General features: G+C 44.3%; 2 protein-coding genes and 1 long non-coding RNA gene across 10 annotated transcripts in view; 2 read left to right on the top strand and 1 right to left on the bottom strand.

Annotated features, from left to right (window-relative positions):
• Window positions 1–24990, top strand: part of TCP11 (t-complex 11) — a 160645-nt gene that overhangs the window by 122446 nt on the left and 13209 nt on the right. Inside the window, exons 1-4 of one of the 7 annotated variants that reach the window (XM_061399047.1) lie at window positions 6111–6194; window positions 6480–6554; window positions 11258–11354; window positions 20262–20382. In XM_061399047.1, the coding sequence (XP_061255031.1) occupies window positions 6494–6554; window positions 11258–11354; window positions 20262–20382 (279 nt within the window). In that variant the 5' untranslated portion in view covers window positions 6111–6194; window positions 6480–6493. Of the gene's footprint in view, window positions 1–6110; window positions 6195–6479; window positions 6618–11135; window positions 11155–11257; window positions 11355–13240; window positions 13393–20261; window positions 20383–24990 lie in introns of those variants that run through there. The other 6 variants (XM_061399046.1, XM_061399050.1, XM_061399049.1 and 3 more) reach the window with 6 other exon arrangements.
• Window positions 2185–5507, bottom strand: LOC133236844 (uncharacterized). 2 transcript variants are annotated; one of them, XR_009733068.1, is made up of 4 exons: window positions 5418–5507; window positions 5077–5185; window positions 2751–2779; window positions 2185–2667 (listed from the first exon to the last, which is right to left on the bottom strand). It is a non-coding gene; the product is annotated as an uncharacterized LOC133236844 (long non-coding RNA). The 2 variants fall into 2 exon arrangements; XR_009733067.1 differs by having other exon boundaries at window positions 2185–2779; window positions 5405–5491.
• Window positions 5184–6029, top strand: LOC133236841 (uncharacterized). The gene is made up of 2 exons (XM_061399060.1): window positions 5184–5766; window positions 5841–6029. Exons 1-2 carry the CDS (start codon window positions 5206–5208, stop codon window positions 6027–6029), a joined length of 750 nt encoding a protein of 249 aa, XP_061255044.1. The 5' UTR covers window positions 5184–5205.

The raw sequence follows: 24990 nt of genomic DNA, 5'->3' as shown, positions 1-24990 counted from the left end.
GGGAGGTAATGGTGAAGGTTATACAACATTGTGGATCTAATTTATTTGATGCCACTGAATTGTACACATAAACAAATGTTTAAAATAATAAATATTATGCTATGAATTCTACCACACACACACACACACACACAAACCCCCACGACAATAACTTAAAAAAAAAAGCAAAACCTTGTTTTCTACATTTCTTTTGAAACTGACTTCAAATAAACTGGCCTTCAAATCTGCTGCTGGATTCTTTGTCAGGAGATCATTATACTTTGCTTTAGGCTGGCGGTTCTAAAGAATTATGGATGACGGGAATGATTGAAACTGATTTATTTCTCAAGTGTTTGAGATTCCTTCATCCTGGTCCAATAATGTCTATTCAGGAAGAGCTTGTCTTTAGCAAAGTCAGAAAAATAAAAGAAAATGCACAGGCCACCATTTAAAGACGGCCTGGTTTAAGAAAATCTCTTATGTGAAATCTCAGATTTGGAGAACAAATTGGTGGCTGATGATTTGCTTTACAAAAGACTGATTCACTTAACAAAAGAGTTTTCCTCAAAGGTTCCTTTAAGGAGAGAGCCCCCTGGTGCATTTAATGATATTATTAGATTAAAAAAAAAAAATCATTCCGACCGTTCAAGGACATTGCACTGTAAACATGTGAATGCATTGTGTTGTGTTGTAAGAGTGGAAATAAAGAAGTCAGGACTCTTTGACAAATGGACCGTTTTTTGGCCCAAAGTAACACAAGGAGGAAGCAAGATGAGTGTTCTTGGCCTAAAATCCTGGCAGCTTTCTGGGAAGGCTTTGGGAGTTTGTGATTTATTTCAGACCAGCTAAGCCCGAGGCCCACGATGTGTCCATTTTAAGAACTTAGGGTCCACGTTCTAACTCTGCTCACGCTGACCCCCATCACCTGCCCTAATCACAAAGGCCCTCAGACGTGAGCTCAACTCTGTCCTGCGATGGCAGAAAAATATATCTGTTGCCAGAAAGTGGATTCTCTCCGGTGACGAAGAATGATCCTTATTTATGTCTGCATAGGTACATTCTGGGGCCCATAAAGGTTTAATTGTCCCTCTAACTAGTTTTTAAAAAAAAACCACAAAAAGGCTGCCAGCTTTCCCCAGAGTTTAAAACCCACTGAATGCGGTTCAGTGGAAACTGCTCTAAGTGTGTGACTCGCGCCGTGTCCCGGGCACAAGGCGCGATTGTTGGGGGAGTCGAGAGATGCAGCTCTTAGGAGGGCTTTCAAAGTCAGTGTTTGTGGCTTTGGGCTGCTGCTGACCCTGGCTTACTCTAGAGAGAGAGAGAAGCAGCCTGCCCCTGGAAGTTACTCCCAAGGTGCCACTGCCCCCTGCTGCCACCTCCCAGTTCAGGGGGACACCCCCACCCCCGGTCACAGGACCCTAAATGTCCTCCCTCTTCTCTCTGATGTTGCCTTTGCTGGTTTAAAAGATTCACAGGGCCCTAAAGACAGAGGAGACACAGAAAAAGAGGAAACATGTCTGCGAGACAAAAAGAGAAAGATGGGCCCCGTTAAGGAACCCACTGGGCCCAGAGAGACACTCTGCCTGACCCCCCAGCACCGCTGCCTCCCCTGCTTGTGCCTGTGTGTTCATTTGACAATTACTGGCGGGATGCCGACTATGTGAGTGAAGTGCATACAGTTCCTGCTCCCAGAGAACTCAAAGTCTCCCGGTGGAGTTAGACAGTCCGTCGGGGTTCATCACGCACAACCGGGTAAGGACAAACTGCAGTGACTGCTGTGCAGAAAAAGGAATAGGTGTTGACAGAAGCTAACAGAGTTTGACATATATACACATGTCTGTCTGGAGACTGCTGCTGCTGCTAAGTTGCTTCAGTCGTGTCCGACTCTGTGCAGCCCCATAGACGGCAGCCCACCAGGCTCCCCCGTCCCTGGGATTCTCCAGGCAAGAACACTGGAGTGGGTTGCAATTGCCTTCTCCAATGTGTGAAAGTGAAGTCGCTCAGTCGTGTCCTACTTTTCCTAACCCTATGGATTTCAGCCTACCAGGCTCCTCCGCCCATGGGATTTTCCAGGCAAGAGCGGGTTGCCATTGCCTTCTCCGGTTTGGAGACATATATACACATATATATTGACATATATACAAATGTCTCTTTGCAAGAGAATTATTAAGTTAACCTTAAAAATGCATCCCAGCATACAGTAGATGCAGACAAATGCTGTTTGATTCCACTGATACGAGATACTTAGAATAGACAAATTCACAGAGGCAGAAGGTCCATACATAGATGCCAGGGGCTAGGCGGTGGGGAGGGGGAACGGGGACTTAGTATTTAATGGTGACAGAGTTAGGAAGGTGAAAAATACGGGAGATGGATGATGGTGAGGGCTGCACGACAGTGCGAATGTGCTTAGTACCTCTGTACTATACACATAAATATGGTTACATGTGTTTTCTATTATGTGACTTTTACCACATTAAAAAAAGAAGAAACTAACGGAGGGCCATGGGAGGTTCTCTGAGGGAGTTATGCCTTGTGAGCTAGACCTGAAGAATGAGAGGGAGCGGGCAGGGTGAACAGGGGTCAGAGGAAGGGGCGGTGTGTGCAAAGACCCTGGTGCAGGGAGGAGCAGGACTGGAGAAGGAGGTCCCCAGCATGGCTGCTTTGTCTTCTCTTGGAACCCCTTCCCTGAAAAGATCTGTGATGAGTTCCCATCCATCACACGTCCAGGTGAGCTTCGAAGGGCCTCGTCCAGATTCGCCCCAGATCACCTCGACCCTTCTCACACTCCTCCTGGGTTCTGTGAAGAAAACACATTTGTCAAGAGACTAAAGCAAATAGTTTTTGACATGCGGTTCTGTACCATAAGGGAGGCTATAATGAAGTCGATCCCAGTTTACATGACTCCAAATGGTTCCATTTAAACGTCCCACCCTGTATTTACGTGTCCCTACCACTTTAGTTGGCTGTTTATCTTCCACTGTACTCCACGCTACTTGCAGTCTGGGCCTCTAGTTAACATCATCCCTTACTATTTCCATTCCATGGCCTATCATTTACATTTTTCTTTAGGAAATGTAAATATTTATTTACCATATTAGCTTTTACTCTTACTTAGCTCTATATATTATGGAATAAACAGACTGTGATATGGGTTCTAGTCCTAAATTTTCTGTAAACTGGTGGTGACCTTAGACGAGTCATTTAACCTCACTGAACCTAAGATGCTTCTTTGTAAAATGAGGCGTGTTTTGTTTTTGTTATTTTGTTTTAGCTAGCAGATCCAATACTCAGGATTCCTCTTAAATTCTGTGGTCCTCTTACGGACATCCTTCTCTATACCACCCCTCTTTCAGAATGTCTTTGTGGTAGGATCAACTTTCTGTATAGATTGCTCTTGTGGGAAAGTGTACCCAGTATCATATTTAATGAATGAGGATAGGTCATACTCTTGGGCTTGTGTTAAAGCACACATATGTGGGGAAGTGGTTGAGAAGTAGGAAGATTCTAGCTGCTGGCCTGAAATTCCCTTAGGCTACTTTTCAAACTGGGGTATCTGCACCCATAGGGGTACAAAGGTGTGCCAGTAAGTATAGGAAGCCCTTTCTCTTTGAACAAGAATGCTACTCAAAGATTTGCCAAAAGCAAATAGAGCAAATAGTGTTAAAACAAACATATGACATCTTAGTTTAAAACGGCCCCCCTGGGGTGGACAGCTCTGGGCACACTGCAGTGTGAGAGGAAACAGGGCTTCTGCTCTGTCCTTGGGCTGTGTGAGAAATACTTGCCTTATGGGTCTTTTGAAATATGTGCACTTTAATAGGGTAAAGGTGCTGAGTTACTCGGGAGGGGCACTCCCACCAAAGGACGGACATATATGGAAAATCCATTTTCACCCATTATGAGAGTTTAAAGAGGGGTCCTGAGGTTGAGGGGGAGCCAGGCTGAACAAGAAACCCATTTCTAAAGACCAAATTGGTTACACACTCTTGCTTAGGATTCTGGCTCACGGCTGGGTTTGAACTGATCCCAACATCTGGAAGGTCTCTCATCCTTTTTCTGACCTCCAGTAACAAATCTTCCATGTACTCCATTCTGGGACTTACCATACATACATGTTAGTTGTATTTTCTTGTTTATACAGCTCTTCAGCCAGTCAGGTGGCGTGAATTATTAAAAAATATATGATCAAGAGTCAAGACTTTGCTTGCCATGTGACTTTGGGAAACGCCCTGAAATCTCTCTGACCCGCAGTTTGCTCATCTATTAAATGGTCCAATATAACACCTGCCTTGCCTACTGAAAAGATAGAATTGTGTGCAGAGCGTATGGATTTGCCATGTAAAAGCGTTTTGTAGATCATTAAACAAAAATCAGTTATTATTAACTAAGATCCCAAAGGGAAGGAGAGTTTATCTCTTACATCATCTTTCTGTTCTCCTCAACTTCTAACTTTTGCCTAGTTGGTTCTGGTAACTATTCGAGATAAGATCATGAAATGCTGTCCCCACGCTGACCCTGAGGAACTCCAATTCTGGCATTCTCTCCTGCCTCCTTCCTTCCCTTCTCTTCTGGCCGGTCTCCCCCCCGCCCCCCATCCATGCGCTCAAGCACTGCTATTTCCTCCTGCTGCCCCTTCCCCATAGCTTGGGTAAGAGGAGGATACCTAAAGGGGCTGTGTGATATATATAGATGAACTGCTCAAGTACAGTAATTTCAGGCATCACTAGGGAGAGTCACAGCAATACCATTGTTGTGGGAAAACAAACTGGTGTCATTCTGAAAACTTTGTCCCAGAAATAAAAATGCACAAACAGAATTCTGGGGAAAAAAAATTTTTTTAAAGAGAAATCAACAACCTAACCTACATATCTCCCTGTAATAATGAAAAATATTTTCATTGAACTTGGCTCAAATCATGCAACTTCCTCCCACTTCTCCAGGCTTTGGGGAGTAGGCCAGCCTGCTTCACAGTTGACATCCCTGAGGGAAATACCAGGAAAAGGTGATGAGGAGGAAAGGGCAGGTTTAGTATGTACTGGTTTGAGATACTCTGGCTAAACAGTAACTTTGCCAGGCCATTCCCCTCCTTTCTACCTGGGCCTCAGAGTGAAGTGGATTTTCTTAAGCAGAAATGTTCTTGGATCTCTTCATAATTTTCCCCTTCAAAATGTAGGAGTTGTGCAAGAAAAATCCACATTCCACACTAACAAGGCAAGGGTTATAATGAGAACTTGGTTTCTTACGAGGCAATACTTTCATCTTTTGTTTTATTTATTTATTTTCAAAGTAAGCTTTTGTGGTAAGAAATCAAGTCAGAGTAATAAAGAACGATGGGAGCATGTGGAGTGGAAATTTTCCTTTTCGCCACCGCCCCCCCCCCTCCCCAAAGTACACGGAACTGGAGAAGAGGGGGAGGGGTCACCTCGGGTCCTCACATCACTTCAGGGGCAGCAGGAACCCAGAAAGGCCGGCGATGTGCTCCCTGGAGCTCAGGGATCCGACCTCAACACCCACATGAGCCCCAGGACACCGCCCTCCCAGTCCCCACGCCTGCTCCGACCAGCACCCGGCAGGGTTCTCGGCTTCCACATCTGGAGAATGGGAGAAGGGCGCTCCTCCTGCAATGAGCCCAGGGCTAAGGAAACCACCTGCCTGGCTGTGGACCTGTGTTTCTCAAGCTTTCTGAACAGGCTGAAGAAACACAACAGTGCGCCTTCCCTTCCTCGCTCGTTTCAGGTGATCTTTTTCGCGGAGGGCGGGAAAGGCCCGGCAGGGCCGGGCCAGGTCACGGAGGCCTCGAGCCCCCAGGTCACCGGAGGCCTCGAGCCCCCAGGTCACCGGAGGCCTCGAGCCCCCAGGTCACCGGAGGCCTCGAGCCCCCAGGTCACCGGAGGCCTCGAGCCCTCAGGTCACCGGAGGCCTCGAGCCCTCGAGGACAGAGGCCCTCGGCCCGCGGCTTCCACCCGCCGGCGGCGGCACGTGCCTCGCCCCGTTGCCCCGGAGACGGGCGGGGGTTTGTGCTCAAAGCCCGGCCTGTGCCACCCTGACGCGGGCGCGGGGGGTGAGCCCGGGCTTGGCCCTCCTGCCTGCACGCCACCTCTCGGGCCCTGCCGGCCGCCGCCCCCGCCGCCCCTCCGCGGTGGTACGGCCCACGCTTAGCGGAGGGCCTCCGCCCCGCCGACGCACGAGTAGCTGCGGGCCTCGAGGGAGAGGTGAGGGCCGGGGAGCTGCCCGAGACCTGGCGGGGCCCCGGGGCCGGCGCTTCGGGCGGGGAAGGCCGCTCTGTTCTGGCCGCAGTGTCCCGCTTGTGGAGGCAGCGCTCACTTCTCGGGTTCCCCTTCCTCCGGGCCCTTCTGCCCGCTTCCCTTCCTGAAGCTGCCTGCCCAGCTGCCTTAGTGGGGTCCACGTCGGGCGCGACGGGCCGGGCCCCACACCCGCCACCCCTGCGGTAGTTGAAGCGCCCTCTTCCCCGCCACCCGTTTACCTTCCCCACCCAGATTCCATCAGCAGGATGACTGACGTGGAGGAAAATGTGCCCGTGAAGGACCCTGGCGACGCAGAGAGCAGACCCTGTAAGCCCGAAAGCTCAGGACCGACCCGGGAAGACAAAAGCAGCCTCAGGGACCACCCTTCCCGTAGGTCCACCCGCCCCCCCCCCGCCCCCGCCCCCCCCCCTCCCCCGGCCTCGGCCCTCGGGGTGTGCTCAGTGAGGGTCGGGTGGGAAGCGCCACCCTCCTCTCGCCCCCTCCTTCCTTACCTCCTCCAACCCCAGCCTCTTCCTTTCAGGCCAGAGGCACCCTATTCAACCGAAGATCTGCAGAGAGTTTGGGGTCCTGGAGAAAAGACGAGACCCAGGAGCGATTTCTTGAATCTGACAAGATTGAGGCTCAGTTCAGAGCCCTGTTTGTGTTCTGTTGTTTTTAATTCGTAGGTGGAACATGGCAGACACCTGGGGTAGAGTTTAAAGACCCGAAATGATCCCAGAGGGGCCCAGTGTTCTCTCTGTGCTTGGTGGACTGCATTAGCAATGCTGCTCAGGCCTCACTCTTGTAGAGGGCATGAGGACGAGACGGTTGGATAGCATCACCGACTCAATGAACATGAGTCTGAGCAAACTCCAGGAGATAGTGAAGGACGGGGAAGCCTGGTGTCCTTGGGGTCGCAAAGAGTCTGACTCCACACTGAACAGCAACAGTAGTACAGTGTTCTTTTTTGTTCCTGTTGGGACACAAAGTCTCTTCCACTCTTTAGGTCTGATCTCACTGGGGTTCATCCAGCATTTCTTTTATAATAATCACCAGATAATTTAAGTAGTCCTCAATCGGAAGGCCTGCCCCACGAGCCTTAACCACCTGAGTTAAATTCTTCAAATTCAGTCCCATTTCTTTCTCTTGTAGCCACACGGGGTCGCTGCTGGTTAAGGAAAAGTAGCAAATTGGGTGTTTTGGAATCCTCCCTTGGCATAGGTACTTTTCAGTAGATGTCAAACATGATGTGGGGTGGCAAATCACTTTTTTGGTAGAAACAGTTTAAGTTCTTGAGGATGTTATTTAAATGAATCCATAGACAAGACAGCTCTAACCTGAATAACCACATTCCTCTTTTTAAAAAATTTCAAAATTTTTTATACCAGGGTGACTTGGTTAAGTTACTTACAAGTTATTTTGAAAATGTCTTTGTCCTTGGGATCTGGATTTTAAAAAATCTGTTTAGTTACTTTTTATGTCTGATTTCTCTTCGAGCCCTCCCCATTCCTGAATTTTGCAGCTGTGGCAGTTGCATAGCACTGTGGTACTTTGGACAACAGACCAGTGTTGTTAAAGCAGGTTCTGAGCTCTGATCTGTTAAAGTTGGGAAGTGTTTCTGTGTATGAATTCCTCAGTCCTTCAGTAAACTGCTAGAAGCAGCTCAATCTCCCTCTGAAGATTTTCTTAGTTCTGATTTTGTGTTTGGTGAATTAGCGGCAAGTCTGTTTGCATATTTGACTGTATTTTGCCATCTTGCCTGAAACTAAAGACTTTAAAGAGGCTGTTGAAATAGAGAGCTTCCTGTCACCCAAGGTTACATTCAACCTTTGTGTTTGCCTAAACAGAAATGCCATCTGTGGCTTTTTGATAAATTTTACAGTCATCTTTTATCCTTAACTTTTTATTTTGAAATATTTCAACTCTGTTGAAAAAATAATGAATGCCCACATTGTTAATATTCTGCCTCATTGTTTTTTTCTCTTATTATACATAGGCATTTTTTCTTGAAGTTATAGGGTCATGACTTTAAATACTTCATGTATCTTCTAAGAACAAAGGCATTCTCCTATGAAACCTTTTTTCTGAGATAATTTTATTTTTCCTTTTTATATTTTTAAACTTTTTTACATATAGAAATCAAACATACACAGAAATACAGAGACTGGAATGATGAACCCCCGTTTAGTCACTGCCCAATTTCAACAATTATCAACTAATGTTAATCTTAGTGCTTTTATATCCCCTCTACATCTTGGAGCCAAATACTTTTTTGTGAACAAATTATGAAGCTTTATTGAAAGATCGTGAGAAGATGATTTACTGTATATGACACTCTTGATACCAAGTAATCATAACTACCATGTATGCCTGTTATATGAGAATGCTGTCAACTAGGTCTGTACTAAGAACAGTGGTTCCCAAATTCTAGTGCTCAGTTCAGTTGAGTTGCTTAGTCGTGTCCCAACTCTTTATGACCCCATGGACTTCAGCACGCCAGGCCTCCCTGTCCATCACCAACTCCTGGAGTTTACCCAAACTCACGTCCACTGAGTTGGTGACGCCATCCAACCATCTCATCCTCTGTCATCCCCTTCTCCTCCTGCTTTCAATCTTTCCCAGCATCAGAGTCTTTTCAAATGAGTCAGCTCTTCGCATCAGGTGACCAAAGTATTGGAGTTTCAGCTTCAACATCAGTCCTTCCAATGAACACCCAGGACTGATTTCCTTTAGGATGGACTGGTTGGATCTCCTTGCAGTCCGAGGGACTCTCAAGAGTCTTCTCCAACACCACAGTTCAAAAGCATCAATTCTTTAGCGCTCAGCTTTCTTTATAGTCCAACTCTCACATTCATACATGACTACTGGAAAAACCATAGCCTTGACTAGATGGACCTTTGTTGGCAAAATAATGTGCTGTCTAGCATTGGAGAAGGAAATGGCAACCCACTCCAGTGTTCTTGCCTGGAGAATCCCAGGGACAGTGGAGCCTGGTGGGCTGCCGTCTTTGGGGTCACACAGAGTCAGACACGACTGAAGCGGCTTAGCAGCAGCAGTAGCAGCAGCAGGTTGGTCATGACTTTTCTTCCAAGGAGTAAGCGTCTTTTAATTTCATGGCTGCAGGCATCATCTGCAGTGATTTCGGAGCCCCTAAAAATAAAGTCAGTCACCGTTTCCACTGTTTCCCCATCTATTTGCCATGAAGAGATGGGGCTGGATGCCATGATCTTAGTTTTCTGAATGTTGAGCTTTAAGCCAACTTTTTCACTCTCCTCTTTCACTTTCATCAAGAGGCTCTTTATTTCTTGTTCACTTTCTGCCATAAGGGTGGTGTCATCTGCATATCTGAGGTTATTGATATTTCTCCCGGCAATCTTGATTCCAGCTTGTGCTTCCTCCAGCCCAGCATTTCTCATCATGTACTCTGCATATAAGTTAAATAAGCAGGGTGACAATATACAGCCTTGATGTACTCCTTTTCCCTATTTGGAACCAGTATGTTGTTCCATGTCCAGTTCTAACTGTTGCTTCCTGACCTGCATACAGATTTCTCAAGAGGCAGGTCAGGTGGTCTGGAATTTCCATCTCTCGAATAATTTTCCACAGTTTATTGTGATCCACACAGTCAAAGGCTTTGGCATAGTCAATAAAGCAGAAATAGATGTTTTTCTGGAACTTTCTTGGTTTTTCGATGATCCAGCGGATGTTGGCAATTTGATCTCTGGTTCCTCTGCCTTTTCTAGAACCAGCTGGAACATCTGGAAGTTCACGGTTCATATATTGCTAAAGCCTGGCTTGGAGAATTTTGAGCATTACTTTGCTAGTGTGTGAGATGAGTGCAATTGTGTGGTAGTTTGAGCATTCTTTGGCATTGCCTTTCTTTGGGATTGGAATAAAAACTGACCTTTTCTAGTCCTCTGGCCACTGCTGAGTGTTCCAAATTTGCTGGCATATTGAGTGCAGCACTTTCACAGCATCATCTTTCAGGATTTGAAATAGCTCAACTGGAATTCCATCACCTCCACTGGCTTTGTTTGTAGTAATGCTTCCTTTTGTGACAAAATTCCTAGCAAGATTTAGTGGAATGAATTAAAGATACTGCAATGAGTTTTTCCTAAACCTAAAGTTGATTCATTTTAAGGACTAATCTTTATTCTGACCCTTCCTGCTTTTTTGGAGGTTAAACTATTTTTCTTTTATGAAATGATGGTTTTGGTGGTGGTAGAGTGGTTTATTTGCTATTTTCATACTGTCCATACTTGACAAAACAAAAAGTTGGCAAGTTATTGTCCCTTGCTCAAAATCATTTTGGAAATTTACTAGTCTGTGAAATCCTAAATTCTAGAAACTACTTTAAGAAGACCAAGTGAAATTGACACCATTCAGTACCTCTGTGTGGAGAATTTAATGTCCATCAAAGACAGGAAGAGAAGAGTGTAGTCATAATACCCTTAGATAAATGTTTATTTTTGCAAATTACTTTTTTGCTGCTTTATTATTTTACTTTGTAAGAGTTTCTTTTTAATTTAATTTTTAAATTTTTTTGGCTATGCTGTGCAAAAGGCATCTTCATTGCCACGTGTGGGCTCTTAGTTGCGGCGTGTGGCATCTGTCCCTGACCAGGGATGGAACCTGGGCTGCCTACTTTGGCAGCATGAAGTCTTAGCCACTTGGACCACCAGGGAAATCCCAGGAGAAAGGTTTTTAATCAGTTTCATTTTCTGTTTTTTATTTTTATAATAAAATAGTTTCTTTGTCCTCCCTTATCCCCACACTGGGCTACTAAGAGAATCTGTCATGCGGCCTTGAGTTCAGAAAACACAATTGGTTGGAATGGTTGGAGGAGTGTGTGTGAGGTCACTAGGACAAGCCTCAGTTTGGAGCCGCTCACAGTGAGTCTCTGAAGAAAATCACAGTTTAGACTTGTGTGAGTTCACTGGTGTCCACTTTACATTCTTTTTTTTCAGTTGAGATATAATTAACATAGAACATTAGTTTCGGGTGTACATCATACCTTCTTTCTGTCACAGGCCTGAGAAATACAGTTAATGACGCTTCCAAGCTAAGCAGCGAGATTGGGATGAATCGTGATTTCCGCATGGAAGAGAAGGTTTTGCCTCCTGGCAGGTACAGGTTCTTCTGATTTTCTCATTTTATTCATCCTGCTATGGGTATTTAGCGCAAATGCCTTCTGACTAGACTTGAAGCATTTTTGTTTAAGAATACAATCAGTGTTTGAATCTAAGCCATAAGAGGTCTCAACAACTTGAACAGAAGAGTAATAAATTATAATTATTAGTACCAGAGGGTCATGAAGCAAATGTTATTTAACCAGGGACTAAACCCAAGCAGTTATTGGGATGTTCACTTTGCGTGCATGCTAAGTCGAGCTTCAGTCATATCTGACTCCTTGTGACCCTGTGGACTGTACTCCACCAGCCTCCTCTGTCCATGGGATTCTCCAGGCAAGAATACTGGAGGGGACTTTTGAAGTGAAGTTGCTTAGTTGTGTGTGACTCTTTGTGATCCCATGGACTGTAGCCTACCAGGCTCCTCCATCCGTGGAATTTTCCAACAAGAGTACTGGAAAATTCCAAGAGTGGGTTGTCATTTCCTTCTCCAGGGGATCTTCCCGACCCAGAGATCTAACTCAGGTCTCCCACATTGCAGGCAGACACTTACCCTCTGTGCCACCAGGGGACTTTCAGTTTAGTTCAGTTCAGTCGCTCAGTCGTGTCCGACTCTTTGCTACCCCATGAATCACAGCACGCCGGGCCTCCCTGTCCATCACCAACTCCCGGAGTTCACTCAAACTCAAGTCCATCAAGTCTGTGATGCCATCCAGCCATCTCATCCTCTGTTGTCCCCTTTTCCTCCTGCCCCCAATCTCTCCCAGCATCAGAGTCTTTTCCAATGAGTCAACTCTTCGCATGGGGTGGCCAAAGTACTGGAGTTTCAGCTTTTAGCGTTTTTCCTTCCAAAGAACACTCAGGACTGATCTCCTTTTAGGACCTCAGTTAATACTAAGAGTTGAGGTGCATTTCAGATCTTCTCTGACAGATGTGGAGGAATTAGCCTATAGTAGCTGTCTATTGCTGCATGATAAATTACCCCAAAGCTTAGCAGCTAAAACAGTGTTCTCTCCCAGTTTCTGTGGGTGGGAATCTGGGCGTGGCTTCACTGACACAACCTCTGTCAGGCTGTTGAGGTTGGCCTGAACCACCCTCAGCTCCTTGCCTCCTGGGCTCGTCCATGGAGCAGCTCCCAACATGGCAGCTGCCTTCCCTCACCCAGCACGAGAAAGTGGGTAGGTGGGTGAGAGACGGCACCCACGACAGAAACCAGTCTTTCTGCTACCTAATCTCAGCAGAGATGTCCATGGCCTCTGCTACATTTTGTTTGCTAAAGAGGAACCCTCAAATCCGGGCAACACTTGAGGGTACAGGGTCACACCAGAGTGTGAACACTGGGGATCTAGATCTCTGGAGTCTTTTTTGGATATTGGTTGCCACCACATGACTCCTACTACTCTTATGTGGTCGCAGATTTAAACAGGCAAAGATGAAAAGATTAATTTTTATAATGGTGGTGTTTTCAACTGTCCCCTCACTCCCACCCTGCTTCATAAATCAGCTTAATTTGTGAATCAGGATCAGAATGCTGTTGATAAACAATGCTCCCGCATCCCCATCAAGCCTTATTTTTCATTCTCCTTAGTTATATTGACATTGCAATAAATAAATAAGAACCATTGTAAGTATTAATATGACTTGCTGGTTTATTGGCAGTTCAGTGGGTAAATTCAGTGTCAGATTTTTACATTTTAAAACAGTTCTGATTTCCCACCAGTGGACAGATACACAGTGGCAGCTTGTGATTCTTCAGTTTCCTTAAATGCGTTTGTTATTTGTCAGCTTCAGGAGATGTTCTACACCCCAAGTTGCTGCCCTGGTTTTCATGCTCTGATCTGCTCTCACCAACAAATGGCCTCGCCAAGCACAGCTTCTCTGGGAACAGGTTTTCACCAAAGCCCAGATCTTCTCGCATCTCTCTCACTGCTTAGATGTGTTTGTTGCTGTCAGGAGAGGAGGAAAAAATGAGTAGAGGAGATGAAAGAGGGAGAAACGAAACAGGGAAATAGTACTGTTCAGAGCTGGGTTCTCAAGTAAGGCAGTACAGATGGTTTTTTTTCTTCATTTTCCACCATTTATTCTTGGTATCAAAACTAGTTCAACTCTTCTTACAAAATGAAAGCAAAATACTGGAGACATATATCACATTTTTCTTCCTGTGGCTTTAGCCCATCCCTACCCCACCAAAAGAGACCAGAAAAAAAAACTCAGAACTCAACAGCAAAACCAACTCTACCTGACCACATTCATAAAAAATGACACGGGGATACACTGCAGAACAGAAAGAGGTCGTCTGCTCTGTGTCCGAAGGTTTCTCCATCGTGTCTTGTGCTAGGTGAGCACCCGTCATTGAACATGCCGTGTGTCAAATGCAAACATACGGTCAGATGTCATATAGCATACATCTATAACATAAAACATACAAGCATATGTCAGATCTCAGGAGAGATGGTGAACATAGCAGAAACTGAAACTCTCCCTGCAGTACTTATCTTTAAGCACTGTAAAAGCAGCAACTCTTAAATCACAAGTTCATTTCTTTTCAACCTAGTCAGTCCTTATTTTATTTGGGCTGTGTTCTTTCAAGCAACTGACTAGATTTCCCTTCAACAGAATGTGTTTGGCTCACTTTATCTCTCCAATAAAAATTTCAGGGAAGAAGTGTGCTTTACATGCAAAAGAGTATTCTAAACAAAATCTTCCTAGCTTCAAACCTACCCAAGTGCACAGGCTTCATACAAATGCATTTTTATTAGGCCTCTAGAAAGAGGTCTCCACAACCAATAGCACCCCAAAAAAAGAAAAAGCATATTCAAAATAAAGGCTCTGGCAAACTATTAGAGGAAACACAAAATCACTTTGAAGTGGCCAGTGGCAATAGATATAATGCATAAACCTGAATAAGTGAAGTTTGAAGTCACTCCTTATTGGCAGTTGACTTTACTTTGGTCTAATAGGATGATGTTACCTCAGTTCAGTTCATTGCTCAGTCGTGTCCTACTCTTTGAGACCCCATGTACTGCAGCATGCCAGGTTTCCCTGTCTATCACCAACTCCTGGAATATACTCAAACTCATGTCCATTGAGTTGGTGATACCATCCAACCATCTCATCTGTCATCCCCTTCTCCTCCCATCTTCAGTCTTTCCCAGCATCAGGGTCTTTTCTGATGAGTCAGTTCTTTGCATCAGGTGGCCACAGTATTGGAGTTTCAGCTTCAGCATCAGTTCTTCCAGTGAATATTCAGGACTGATTTCCTTTAGGATGGACTGGTTGGATCTCCTTACAGTCCAAGGGACTCTCAAGAGTCACCTCCAGCACCACAGTTCAAAAGCATCAATTCTTCGGCACTCAGCTTTCTTTATAGTCCAATTCTCATATTCATACATGACTACTGGAAAAACCATAGCTTTGACTAGATGGACCTTTGTTGGCCAAGTAATGTCTCTGCTTTTTAATATTCTGTCTAGGTTGGTCATAACTTTTCTTCCAAGGAGCAAGCGTCTTTTAATTTCATGGCTGCAGTCACCATCTGCAGTGATTTTGGGGCCCCCCAAAATAAAGTCTGTCACTGTTTCTACTGTTTCCCCATCTATTTGCATGAAGTGATGGGACCAGTTGCCATGATCTTAGTTTTCTGAATGTTGAGTTTTAAGCCAACTTTTTCACTCTCCTCTTTCACTCTCATCAAGAGACTCTTTAGTTCCTCTTCACTTTCTGCCATAAGGGTGGTGTCATCTGCATATCTGAGGTTATTGATACTTCTCCCAGCAATCTTGATTCCAGCTTGTGCTTTATCCAGTCCAGCATTTCTCATGATGTACTCTGCATATAAGTTAAATGAGCAGGGTGACAATATACAGCTTTGATGTACTCCTTTTCCTATTTGGAACCAGTCTTTTGTTCCATGTCCAGTTCTAACTGTTGCTTCTTGACCTGCACACAGATTTCTCAGGAAGCAGGTCAAGTGGTATGGTATTCCCATCTCTAAGAATTTTCCACAGTTTGTTGTGATCCACACAGTCAAAGGCTTTGGCATAGTCAATAAAGCAAAAGTAGAATGTTACCTACAGTTGTATTAATTGGGAAATCCCTTATTTGGGCCATTCATTCATCAGGCATTTGTTGAGTCCTTATTATGTGACAGGGAAAATTGCTGACTTCTGGAGATAGAGGTAACTATAGCTATGACAAATAAGGCACTGTCTTTGCTGTCAAGACACTTGTAGGAGAGATAGTTGAATTAGTGACTGCTAAGTTCACTTAGAGCTGTGTATAGAGTTTAATTAAAGTTCTCAGCTGCCTAAGAAACAGGTTTGCCTATGATGACTTGAGTCTTAGAGGTGGTCTGGGTGGGAAGGGATGCTCCTGGCAGAGGACATGGGTTGGAGGCACAGTGGTGTGAACTGAATAAGTGTCTTGGTGTGGTTGAGCATGAAGTGTTATGAAGTAGGAGGAGAGAAATTAGACAGGGAGGCAGAGCAGTATCAGGAGGGTCATATGAGCTGTTTGTGCTGCTGATGCCAAGAAGCCCCTAATGGACTCTGAGCATGACCTCATAATCAGGATTGCATCTTAGAAAAGTCATTGAATTTAGAATGAATTTGTGGGGAACAGATTAAAAGGGGCAAGACTGAAGGGAGAGGGACCAGTTAATGGCCCTTTGTAGTAGTCTAGGTAAGAGATGATGGCAGGAGCAGATGATTTCAGAGACATTTCAAAAACAATTTATGAAACTTGGAAGATGGAGTGGATGAATGGGATGAGGAGAAAAGCTTTACAACCGATTCTAGTGCGCAATCGACTGTTAGATTATAGTTGGTTACCGTTGCTGATTGAGATTGCAGTGTTGGGAGAGGAATTTTGATTTTTGTTTAATTCATCTTTGTATTGTTTCTTTTTTGTTTTACAAGGAGCATCCATTACTAAGAGGGGATGTTTGATTCCAGAAAACCAATCACTATTGGCAATAACTAGGTGCAGCCTCAGAATTTTCAAGTGGTTCTTTTTCTTCTTATTAGCCTAAGTGTATTGGTCAGAGAAGTCATTTAAATAAGCATTCATAGGAAAGTGAATTCCTTTAAAAAAGTAATAGACAATTTTTAGCATAGTTTAATTTTATGGAAAATAGCTCTCACATTCCCTCCTTTCTCCTACATACAGTTTCCTCTGTTTACATCTTGTATTAGTGTGGTTTATTTGTTACAATTTATGATCCAGTATTAATACATTATTATTAACTCAAGTTTACAGGGGTATTCACTTTCTGTGACATATATTCTATGGGTTTTGGAAAATGTATAATGACATTTATTCACCATTTCTGTATTCATCATTTCCACATCATACAGAGTAATTTCACTGCCCTAAAATTCCCTATGTTCTATCTATTCATCCTTCCCTCCCTCCCCCTGAAACTTTTGCAAACACTGATCTTTTCACAATCTCTGTAGGTTTTCTGAATTTCTTACAGTTGGAATCATACAGTATGTAGCCTTTTCAGATTGTATTCTTTAAAAAAAAAAAAAAAGACAGATTGTATTCTTTCAACTAGCAATATACATTTAAAGAACTTCCCTGGTGGCCCAGCTGTTAAGGCTCTGTGCTTCCAGTGCAGGGGGCATGGGTTTTATCCTTGATTGGGGAACTAAGATCCTACACGGTACGGCCAAAAAAAAAAAAAAATTTAAGTTTCCTCCATGTCTTTTGAGGGCTTGATAGTGCATTTCTTTTTAGTGTTGAATAATATTCTATTGGCTTCCCTGGTGGAAGAATCCTCCTGCCTATGCAGGAGATGCGGGTTTGATCCCTGGGTCAGGAAAATCCCCTGGAGAAGGAAATGGCAACCCACTCCAGTATTCTTGCCTGGGAAAGCCCATAGACAGAGGAGCATGGCAGGCTACAGTCCATGGGGCCACAAGAGAGTCAGACTCTACTTAGCAACTAAATAAAAACAAATACTCCATTGTCTGGATATACCACAGTTTATTTATCCATCACGTACAGAATGACATCTTGGTTGCTTCCAAGCTTTGGCAAAAAAATAAAGCTACTATAAATGTCCACGTTTAGGTTTTTGTGTGGATATGAGCTTTCAACTCCTTTGAGTAGGTCCCAGGGAGCACAGTTGTTGGACTGTATGAAAGAGAATGTTTCGTTTTGTAAGAAACTGTGGAACCATCCTCCAGAGTGATGGTCTTCCACTCTGCACTCCTACGAGCAGTGAGTGAGGGTTCCTGTTGCTCCCTGCCCTGGTCAGCATTTGGTGTTGTCGGTGTTCTGGATTTTGGCCATTCTAATAGGTGTGCAGTGGTATCTCATTGTTACTTTAATATACAATTCCCTAATGGTGACTTCAGCCATGAAATTAGAAGATGATTACTTCTTGGCAGGAAAGCTATGACAAACCTAGACAGTGTATTAAAAAGCAAAGACATCATTTGCCTACAAAGGTTTGTATAGTCAAGGTTTTGGTCCTTCCAGTAGTCATGTATGGATGTGAGAGTTGGACCATAAAGAAGGCAGAGCATTGAAGAATTGACTCATTTGAAGTGAGGGACTGGAGAAGACTCTTGAGAGTCCCTTGGACAGTAAGGAGATCAAACCAGTCAATCCTAAAGGAAATCAGCCCTGAATACTCATTGGAAGGACTTGATGCTGAAGCTCCAATACTTTGGCCACCTGATGTGAAGAGCCGACTCACTAGAAGAGACCCTGATGCTGGGAAAAACCAAAGGCAGAATGAGAAGAAGGTGACAGAAGATGAGATGATCGAATGGTATCACTGATTCAATGGACATGAACTTGGGCAAACTCTGAGAGATGGTGAGGGACAGGGAGGCCTGGCGTGCTGCAGTCCATGGGGTCTCAATCAGACACAACTTGGGGACCGAACAACAGCAATGAGACACGAGGTGCAGCATGTGCTTGTTTGCCATCTCTATATATACTTTGGCGAGGTGTCTGTTCAGACCTTTTCCCGTTTGGGTTGTTCTGTAATAACCTACATGGGAAAAGAATTTTTAAAAAGAGTGGATATATGTAAATGTATAACTGACTCACTGCTGTATAAAAGAAACTAACACAACGTTATAAACCGACTATACTCCAGTAGATTAATTTGAAAAAAATAAAATTGTGTTATTTTCTTATTCTTGAATTTTAAGAGTTCTTTGTATGTTTTGGATACTAGTTCTTTATCAGATATGTGCTTTGCAAAGATTGGAGCTTGTCTTTTCCTTCTCTTAACAGTGACTTTCACAGAGCAGTTTTTAATTTTAAAGAAGTCCAATTTACCAGTTTTTTTCTTCCATGGGTCTTGTTTTTGGTATATCTAAAAGGTCATTGCCAAACCCAAGGTCACATAGATTTCTTCTGTTCTAGAAGTTTTAGAGTTTGTTTTTTGCATTGAGGTCTACGCTCTTATTTGTGGAAGGTAGTGATTAAAAGTCTGTGTCTAGGTTCATTTTCTCCCATGTGGATGTCCAGTTGTTCTAGCACTGTTTGTTGAAAAGATTATCCTTTTTAACTGAATTGCCTTTGCTGCTGCTCTTTTCTGGAAGGGGAAAAAAGACCAATATTCTGGCTTCCATGACTGGTTACACGGTAGTGCCATTGAGATTAGGAATACAGGAGGAACAGGTTTGTATGGGAAAGATAGTGAATTCAGTTTTAGATGTGCTGATTTGGAAGTATCTGTAGATAGTTCAGTTCAGTTCAGTCGCTCAGTCGTGTCCAACTCTTTTCGACCCCATGAACCACAGCATGCCAGGCCTCCCTGTCCGTCACCAACTCCCGGAGTTTACCCAAACTCATGTCCATCGAGTCGGTGATGCCATCCAGCCATCTCATCCTCTGCCGTTCCCTTCTCCTCCTGCCCCCAATCCCTCCCAGCATCAGAGTCTTTTCCAGTGAGTCAACTCTTCGCATGAGGTGGCCAAAGTACTGGAGTTTCAGCTTCAGCATCAGTCCTTCCAGTGAACGCCCAGGGTTGGATCTCCTTGCAGTCCAAGGGACTCTCAAGAGTTCTCCAACACCACAGTTCAAAACCATCAATTCTTCGGTGCTCAGCTTTCTTCACAGTCCAACTCTCACATCCATACATGACCACTGGAAAAACCATAGCCTTGACTACATGGACCTTTGTTGGCAGAGTAATGTCTCTGCTTTTTAAAATGCTGTCTAGGTTGGTCATAACTTTCCTTCCAAGGAGTAAGCGTCTTTTAATTTCATGGCTGCAATCACAATCTGCAGTGATTTTGGAGCCCCCCAAAATAAAGTCTGACACTGTTTCCACTGCTTCCCCATCTATTTCCCATGAAGTGATGGGACTAGATGCCATGATCTTAGTTTTCTGAATGTTGAGCTTTAAGCCAACTTTTTCACTCTCCTCTTTCACTCTCATCAAGAGGCTTTTTAGTTCCTCTTCACTTTCTGCCATAAGGGTGGTGTCATCTGCATATCTGAGGTTATTGATATTTCTCCCGGCAATAGATAGATGTTGTCAAAGAAGGAAAATCCTTTTCTAGATTTAAGTCTATAAGAAAATGAAAGATCACTTAGTTCTTTGCTGTATGTGTACGTAAAGGGAAACTAAGTCACATCTTTTCTGCACTAAATGCAGAATCAGTGTTAACGTTCAGCCTGACCTCTGTTCAGGGTTCTTCTTACTGCAGAGAGTGGCTGCACCAGACCGTGAGGAGCCCTTCTGAGAGGTTGTGCCGGTGCCCTTAATATCCAAGTCTAAAACCCCAGCTAGTTCAGCTCTGCTGCCCTCCATACTTACCTTCCCTTGTCTGTATACTCTTTTTTAAATCAAATATCGTTTGGGTCTTAGTAGATAATGACCTTATGGCAGTTTTTGAGTGGAGAAAATAATTTTCTTCATTTAACCCTCTTACAGTCTGGAAGGCAGGATCAGAGAGACCATGCACGATGCCTTTTGGGATCATCTGAAAGAGCGACTATCAGCTACTCCACCAGACTTCAGCTGTGCTCTTGAACTTCTAAAGGAAATTAAAGAGGTGAGTGACAAACCTTACCTTTGCAGATATAAAGTTTCTGGACAGCTCCTGCTCACTGGAATGTCAGTGGCCAGCAAATCCCAACTGAACATGGTCCATGAATCAGTCAGAGTCTATGATCAATAGACAGAAATCACTCAGTAATTTCAACAAAGAAGTTTTAATATAAAAATTATTATAACAGGGAATTGGAGAAATGAAGGCTTTGGGCTAGTAAGAAGCAGAGAAAACTCTGCTGGAATATAAGATAAAGGAGAGTCCTGTTTCAGCCCTAGGGTAGGGGGAACACCCAAGGACTCTGTTACTCATTTGAGGGCACGGCTGTGCCAGGGGAGCTCTCTGGCCTGTGTGTGCTGTTGACCACCATGCATGGCAGGAGCTGGTTGCCAGAGTAGTCGCCTGTGCCCCAGGAGCCTAGCCCTGGAGAAGCAGCCGCTTGCTCTGCAGGAGTCCAGTACTCGAGAAACCTCTCAGCTGCGGGAGCCAGCTGCCTGTAGAGCCACATGGACTACAGGAGCCTGCTGTGAGAGCTTCCAGAACCAGGAAAACTAATTAATAGTACCTTCTGACACTTACCCAGTGTTCACAGCAGCACTGTTTACAGGAGCCAAAACATGCAAACAACCTACATGTCCATCAGCAGAGGAATGGGTGAAGGAGATGGGGAGTACATATACATAGTGGAATATTATTCAGCCATAAAAAGAATGAAATAATGCTATTTGCCACAACATAGGGGGACCTAGAGGTTATCATACTAAGCGAAGTAAGTCAGAAAGACAAATATGATATCACGTATATGTGGAATCTAAAATATGCTACCAATGAATTTATTCAACAGACAAACTTACAATTACTAAAGGGGAAAGGCTGCTGCTGCTAAGTCACTTCAGTCGTGTCTGACTCTGTGCGACCCCATAAACGGCAGCCCACCAGGCCCCACCATCCCTGCGATTCTCCAGGCAAGAACAGTGGAGTGTGTTGCCATTTCCTTCTCCAGTGCAGGAAAGTGAAAAGTGAAAGTGAAGTCGCTCAGTCATGTCCGACTCTTAGCGACCCCATGGACTGCAGCCTACCAGGCTCCTCCGTCCATGGGATTTTCCAGGCAAGAGTACTGGAGTGGGGTGCCATTGCCTTCTCCAAGGGGAAAGGGGAAGGGGATAAATTAGGCGTTTGGGATTAGCAGATACAAACTGCTCTGTATAAAACAGATAACAAGGTCCTATTGTATTGCACATGAACTATATTCAATATCCTGTTATAAATCATGTGTATGCTTGTGTGCTAAGTCACTTCAGTCGTGTCCAACTCTTTGCAACCCCATGGACTGTAGCCCGCCAGGCTCCTCTGGCCATGGGATTTCCCAGGCAAGAGTACTGGAGTGGGATGCCGTGCCTTCCTCCAGGGGATCTTCCTGACCCAGGGATCGAACCCATGTGTCTTACATCTCTTGCATTGGCAGGCAGGTTCTTTACCACTAGCACCATCTGGGAAGCCCAAATAATGGAGAAGAATATGAAAAAGAATTTTATTATATGTGTATCTGTAGTCTGAATCACTTTGCTGTACAATGAGAATTAACACAATATTGTAACACAACATTGTAAATCCAGAAAAAAAAAGTGCAGTTTACAGATGAAACACAATTGTTCCATCTGGTAAAGGAAAAATATTTAAAGGACTTCATTTTCTCAGAGCAGAGAAGGGAAGGGTGGATTTGGAGAGGATTTGAGTGGCAATAAATTGATAAATGTCACATTCCATTCCTTTGGTTACTCAGCTTCCATATATACCCTTCTGCTAAGTTGCTTCAGTCGTGTCCGACTCTGCGCAACCCCACAGACAGCAGCCCACCAGGCTCCCGCATCCCTGGGATTCTCCAGGCAAGAACACTGGAGTGGGTTGCCATTTCCTCCTTCAATGCATGAAAGTGAAAAGTGAAAGTGAAGTCACTCAGTTGTGTCCGACTCTTAGTGACCCCATGGACTGCAGCCTACCAGGCTCCTCCATCCATGGGATTTTCCAGACAAGAGTGCTGGAGTGGGGTGCCATTGCCTTCTCCATACCCTTCTACTCACATTCAAATTCCTGAAAACAATTCTGTTTTTACCTAATAAGACATAGCTATCCAGGGAGTTCCCTGGTGGTCCAGTGGTTAGGACTTCTCATTTTCACTGCCAAGCGCCCAGGTTCAATTTCTGATTGGGTAACTAAGATTCCACAAGTTGCGAGGCATGGCCAAAAAAAGAGACAAAAGACATAGCTGTGTCTCTTACAAGTTCTTATCTTTTTCCCCAAGTGAAGAAACTTACAGTCCCAATGGTTGTTATATCTATTGCTGTAGATATCTTCAGTCACTGTCCCACTGAATATTCTGTTCAGTTCAGTCACTCAGTCATGTCCAACTGTTTGTGATCCCATGGACTGAAGTACGCCAGGCCTCCCTGTCCAACACCAACTCCCGGAGCTTGCTCAAACTCATGTCTATCGAGTAGGTGATGCCATCCAACCATCTCATCCTCTGTTGTCCCCTTCTCCTCCTGCTTTCAATCTTTCCCAGCATCAGGGTCTTTTCAAATGAGTCAGTTCTTCACATCAGGTGGCCACAGTATTGGAGCTTCAGCATCAGTTCTTCCAATGAATGTTCAGGACTGATTTCCTTTAGGATGGACTGGTTGGATCTCCTTGCAGTCCAAGGGACTCTCAAGAGTCTTCTCCAACACCACAGTTCAAAAGCATCAATTCTTTAGCACTCAGCCTTCTTTATGGTCCAGCTCTCACATCCATACATGACCACTGGAAAAACCATAGCTTTGACTAGATGGACCTTTGTTGGCAGAGTAGTGTCCCTGCTTTTTAATATGTCTAGGTTGGTCATAGTTTATCTTCCAAGGAGCAAGCGCCTTTTAATTTCATGGCTGCAGTCACCATCTGCAGTGATTTTGGAGCCCAAGAAAATAAAGTCTGTCACTGTTTCCATTGTTTCCCCATCTCTTAGCCATGAAGTGATGGGATAAAGTGACGGGACCGGATGCTGTGATCTTCGTTTTTTAAATGTTGAGTTTTAAGCCAGCTTTTCACTCTCCTCTTTCACTTGCATCAAGAGGCTCTTCAGTTCCTCTTTGCTTTCTGCCATAAGGGTGGTGTCATCTGCATATCTGAGGTTGATATTTCTCCCAGCAATCTTGATTCCAGCTTGTGCTTCATCCAGCCCAGCATTTCTCATAACGTACTCTGCATATACAGTGAAATAAGCAGGATGATGATATACAGCCTTGACGTACTCCTTTCCCAATTTGGAACCAGTCCGTTGTTCCATGTCTGGTTCTAACTGTTGCTTCTTGACCTGCATACAGATTTCTCAGGAGGCAGGTCAGGTGTCTGGTATTCCCATCTCTAAGAATTTTGTGCAGTTTGTTGTGATCCACACACTCAAAGGCTTTAGTTTAGTCAATAAAGCAGAAGTAGATGTTTTTCTGGAACTCTCTTGCTTTTTTGATGATCCAGTGGCTGTTGGCAGTTTGATCTCTGGTTCCTCTGCCTTTTCTAAATCCAGCTTAAACATCTGGAAGTTCTCAGTTCATGTACTATTGAAGCCTTGCTTGGAGAATTTTGAGCATTACTTTACTAGCGTGTGAGATGAGTGCAATTGTGCAGTAGTTTGAGCATTCTTTGGCATTGCCTTTCTTTGGGATTGTAGTGAAGGCTGACCTTTTCCAGTCCTGTGGCCACTGCTGAGTTTTCCAAATTTGCTGACATATTGAGTTATTTTGGCATATTGTTATGCTGGCATATTGAGAATATTGTTACCTATAGGCTAAACTGTAAAATTTAACTTCCAACAACCTATGTATAAAATAATAATGAGGTTCCTTAAAAAACTAAAACAGAGCTACCGTATGATCCAGCAATCCCACTCCTGGGCATGTATCCAGAGAAGAGTGAAAATGAAGTCGCTCAGTCGTGTCCGACTCTGTGCAACCCCATAGACAGCAGCCCACCAGGCTCCCCCATCCCTGGGATTCTCCAAGCAAGAACACTGGAGTGGGTTGCCATTTCCTTCTCCAAATCCAGAGAAAACCATAATTCAAAAGATACATGTGCCCCAGTATTCATTGCAGCACTGCTTACTGTAGCTAAGACATGGAAGCACCCTAAATGTCCTTAGACAGATGAATGGATAGAGAAGATATGGTACATATGCACAATGGGATATTACTCAGCCATAAAAAGAATGAAGTGATGCCATTTGCAGCAATATATACACACTACGGTGTGTATAATCTGGGCGTTCCCTGGTGGTCCAGAGGCTGACACCGTGCTCCCAATGCAGGAGACCTGGGTTCGATTCCTGATCAGGGAACTAGGTCCCACATGCTGCATGCAGGCGGAGCTCCTCTGAGGAAGGAGGCTTGGCATACGCAAAGGCAGGATCGAGCCTCAGCATGCAACTAAGACCTGGCACAGAAAAATAAATAAATTAATAAATGTGAAAAAGTAGATAATCTAGTAAGGACTTACTGTAAAGCACAATAGACTCCTTGATGTTCTGTAATAACCTATATGGGAAAGAATCTGAAAAAGATGACGAAATCACTTTGCTGTGCC

This window comes from Bos javanicus, chromosome 23 (assembly GCF_032452875.1).
Source record: "Bos javanicus breed banteng chromosome 23, ARS-OSU_banteng_1.0, whole genome shotgun sequence".
Lineage (NCBI taxonomy): Eukaryota > Metazoa > Chordata > Mammalia > Artiodactyla > Bovidae > Bos > Bos javanicus.
This window is presented reverse-complemented; position numbering and strand designations above follow the sequence as displayed.

Coding starts and splice junctions, on each gene's coding strand:
- LOC133236841 (XM_061399060.1), top strand. CDS start 5,206: ATGAGAACTTGGTTTCTTACGAGGCAATACTTTCATCTTTTGTTTTAT. Junction 5,767..5,840: donor GCCCGGCAGGGCCGGGCCAG/GTCACGGAGGCC, acceptor TCGAGCCCCCAG/GTCACCGGAGGCCTCGAGCC.